General features: G+C 48.7%; 1 protein-coding gene across 1 annotated transcript; it reads left to right on the top strand.

The window, feature by feature from the left end:
- Positions 1-347: 347 nt before the first annotated feature.
- Positions 348-1976, top strand: LOC150025839 (uncharacterized). Its single transcript, XM_090304767.1, has one exon. The coding sequence runs from the start codon at positions 348-350 to the stop codon at positions 1974-1976; it is 1629 nt and encodes a 542-aa protein (XP_090160893.1).
- The last annotated feature ends 643 nt before the right edge of the window (positions 1977-2619 follow it).

The following is a 2619-nucleotide window of genomic DNA, read 5'->3' as shown; positions in this document are numbered from 1 at the left end:
AAACACCACCAAATGCAGATACTGCTAAGCGTTGTCAGTATCATCAGAATTTCGGTCACACGATCGAAGGATGTCAAGCGTTGAAGGACAAAATCGAAGAGCTCATCCAGGCTGGCCATTTGCGGCAGTTCGTCAAGAGGACAAGGAATTCAAGATCCCCACCATGGAGTACCGACCGTCCATCCCGTGGTGTCGACCGGTCATACCGTAACGATTACAAACGTCGAACTGACCATAGCTAGGCTTCGCGGAAACGCAGTGAAAGCCCCGTTCGGCGTACACGCTCCCGCAGCACAAGTCCCGACCGAAACACCCGCCCTCGCCAACGAGTCCGCGAAGTCATCAACATGATTGTTGGACCCGTTACCTTGGGCGAACCGAACCACGAAGTAAATTACATAGCCGGGGGCTTTGCCGGTGGCGGGTGCTCGAATTCCGCCCGAAAGAAACATCTCCGAGACATCCAGTCCGCTCATGCTACCACGAGGAGGCGTCCACACATACCTCCAATCACTTTCACTGACGACGACTTCACAACCATAGATCCAGCCCAGAACGACCCTATGGTAATCACCGTGGAAATTGACAAGTTCGCAATTGCCAAGACTTTGGTCGACCAAGGTAGCTCGGTCGACATATTATACTGGGAAATCTTCAAGAAAATGCGCATCCCAGAATCAGATATTCAACCCTATAACGAACAAATTGTAGGGTTCTCAGGTGAACGGGTCGACACTAAGGGGTATATAGACTTATATACAACCTTTGGTGAGGAAGACGGTCTCCACAAAACAATAAACGTACGATATCTTCTGGTGAACGCCCAAACTTCCTACAACATCCTGCTCGGTCGTCCGTCCATCAACAGATTGAAAGCCATTGTTTCCACCCCACACTTAGCCATGAAATTCCCTTCGGCAAATAACGACATTGCAACAATCCATGTCGATCAAAAAACCGCTAGAGAATGTTATGTCGCAAGTTTGAAAAGTGAGCCAACTCGACGGCTCTACACGATCAATCCGGACGACCGACCCCCGCAAAAAAGAGGACGATCCCCGACCCAACATTCCGGATGGCGCATGTCCCGTCGACAAATGATAGCCCTTGTTGATCTCGACCCTCGTATGGACGATCCCCGTATGGAAGCAAGAGAAGACTTGCATCCGTTCCCACTTCGCGACGATCGCCATGCTACACATATCGGCACTTCACTGAAGCCAGACGACCGAATGGCCATCGACACGACACTTGTCAAAAATGACGATTTGTTCGCATGGACGGCCGCTGACATGCCTGGCGTAGACCCACAGGTCATCACTCATCGATTATCACTGTATAAAGAGGCTAGACCAATAGCTCAAAAGAAAAGACATCTAGGCGAGGAACGACGCCAAACCGCACGTGACGAAGCCGATAAATTGTTACAAGCCGGATTCATTCGGAAAGCCCATTACACCACATGGCTAGCCAACGTGGTTATGGTAAAGAAAGCGAACAGAAAATGGCGAATGTGCGTTGACTACACGGACCTCAATAAGGCATGCCCAAAAGACTCTTACCCTCTGCCTACCATTGATCGTCTCGTTGATGGGGCGGCCGGACATCACATCCTCAGCTTCCTTGATGCCTACTCAGGTTATAATCAAATCCAAATGCACCCAGCCGACCGAAAGAAGACAGCCTTCATGACTGATTCCGATAATTTCTACTATGAAGTTATGCCCTTCGGACTCAAAAATGCCGAGGCCACTTATCAAAGACTAATGAACCATGTATTCCACGACATGATCGGCAGGAACGTTGAAGTCTATGTCGATGACATTGTGGTCAAGTCCGACTCATGTAAGCAACATATTGCTGACCTAAAAGAAGTTTTTCAGGCCCTCCGCCAGCACCAGATGCGACTCAATCCTGACAAGTGTGCGTTTGGCGTCGAGGGGGGGGAAGTTCTTAGGTTTTATGCTCACCCATAGAGGCATAGAAGCCAACCCTGAGAAATGTAAAGCTATTTCCGAAATGAGAAGCCCCAACTCCATTCAGGAAATTCAGAGACTCATCGGCCGGCTCACCGCCTTATCCAGATTTGTTCCTAAACTTGCAGAACGAACGAGACCCATCGTCCGATTATTGAAAAAAGCATCTCGCTTTGAGTGGTCGGCCGAATGCGAGGAAATTTTCCTCCAATTGAAAACTTTTCTATCTTCCCCGCCGGTCATCCAAAAATCGAAAGCCCGAGAACCCATCATAGTCTACCTCGCCGTTTCACACGAAGCCGTTAGTTCAGTCTTAGTGCAAGAAATTAATTTTGAAGAACGACCAGTTTATTTCGTTAGCCGCGCCCTCCATGGCGCCGAAATCCGATACCAAACTATCGAAAAGGTGGCTATGGCTCTCATCATTACTGCCCGACGAATGCGTATGTATTTTCAAAATCATCGTATTATTGTTCGGACAAATTACCCCATCGTAAAGATTCTCACTAAACCAGATTTAGCCGGACGAATGATCGGATGGACGATAGAATTATCCGAATTCCATATTCAGTACCAACCACGAGGAGTCATCAAGTCACAAGCTCTTGCCGATTTCGCAGCTGAACTCACTCCTTCCTCAGCC

Source organism: Phaseolus vulgaris, chromosome 7, assembly GCF_051622355.1.
Source record: "Phaseolus vulgaris cultivar YP4 chromosome 7, ASM5162235v1, whole genome shotgun sequence".
Classification (NCBI taxonomy): Eukaryota; Viridiplantae; Streptophyta; class Magnoliopsida; order Fabales; family Fabaceae; genus Phaseolus; species Phaseolus vulgaris.
Note: the sequence above shows the minus strand (reverse complement) of the source record. Positions and strands in the feature narration are given on the sequence as shown.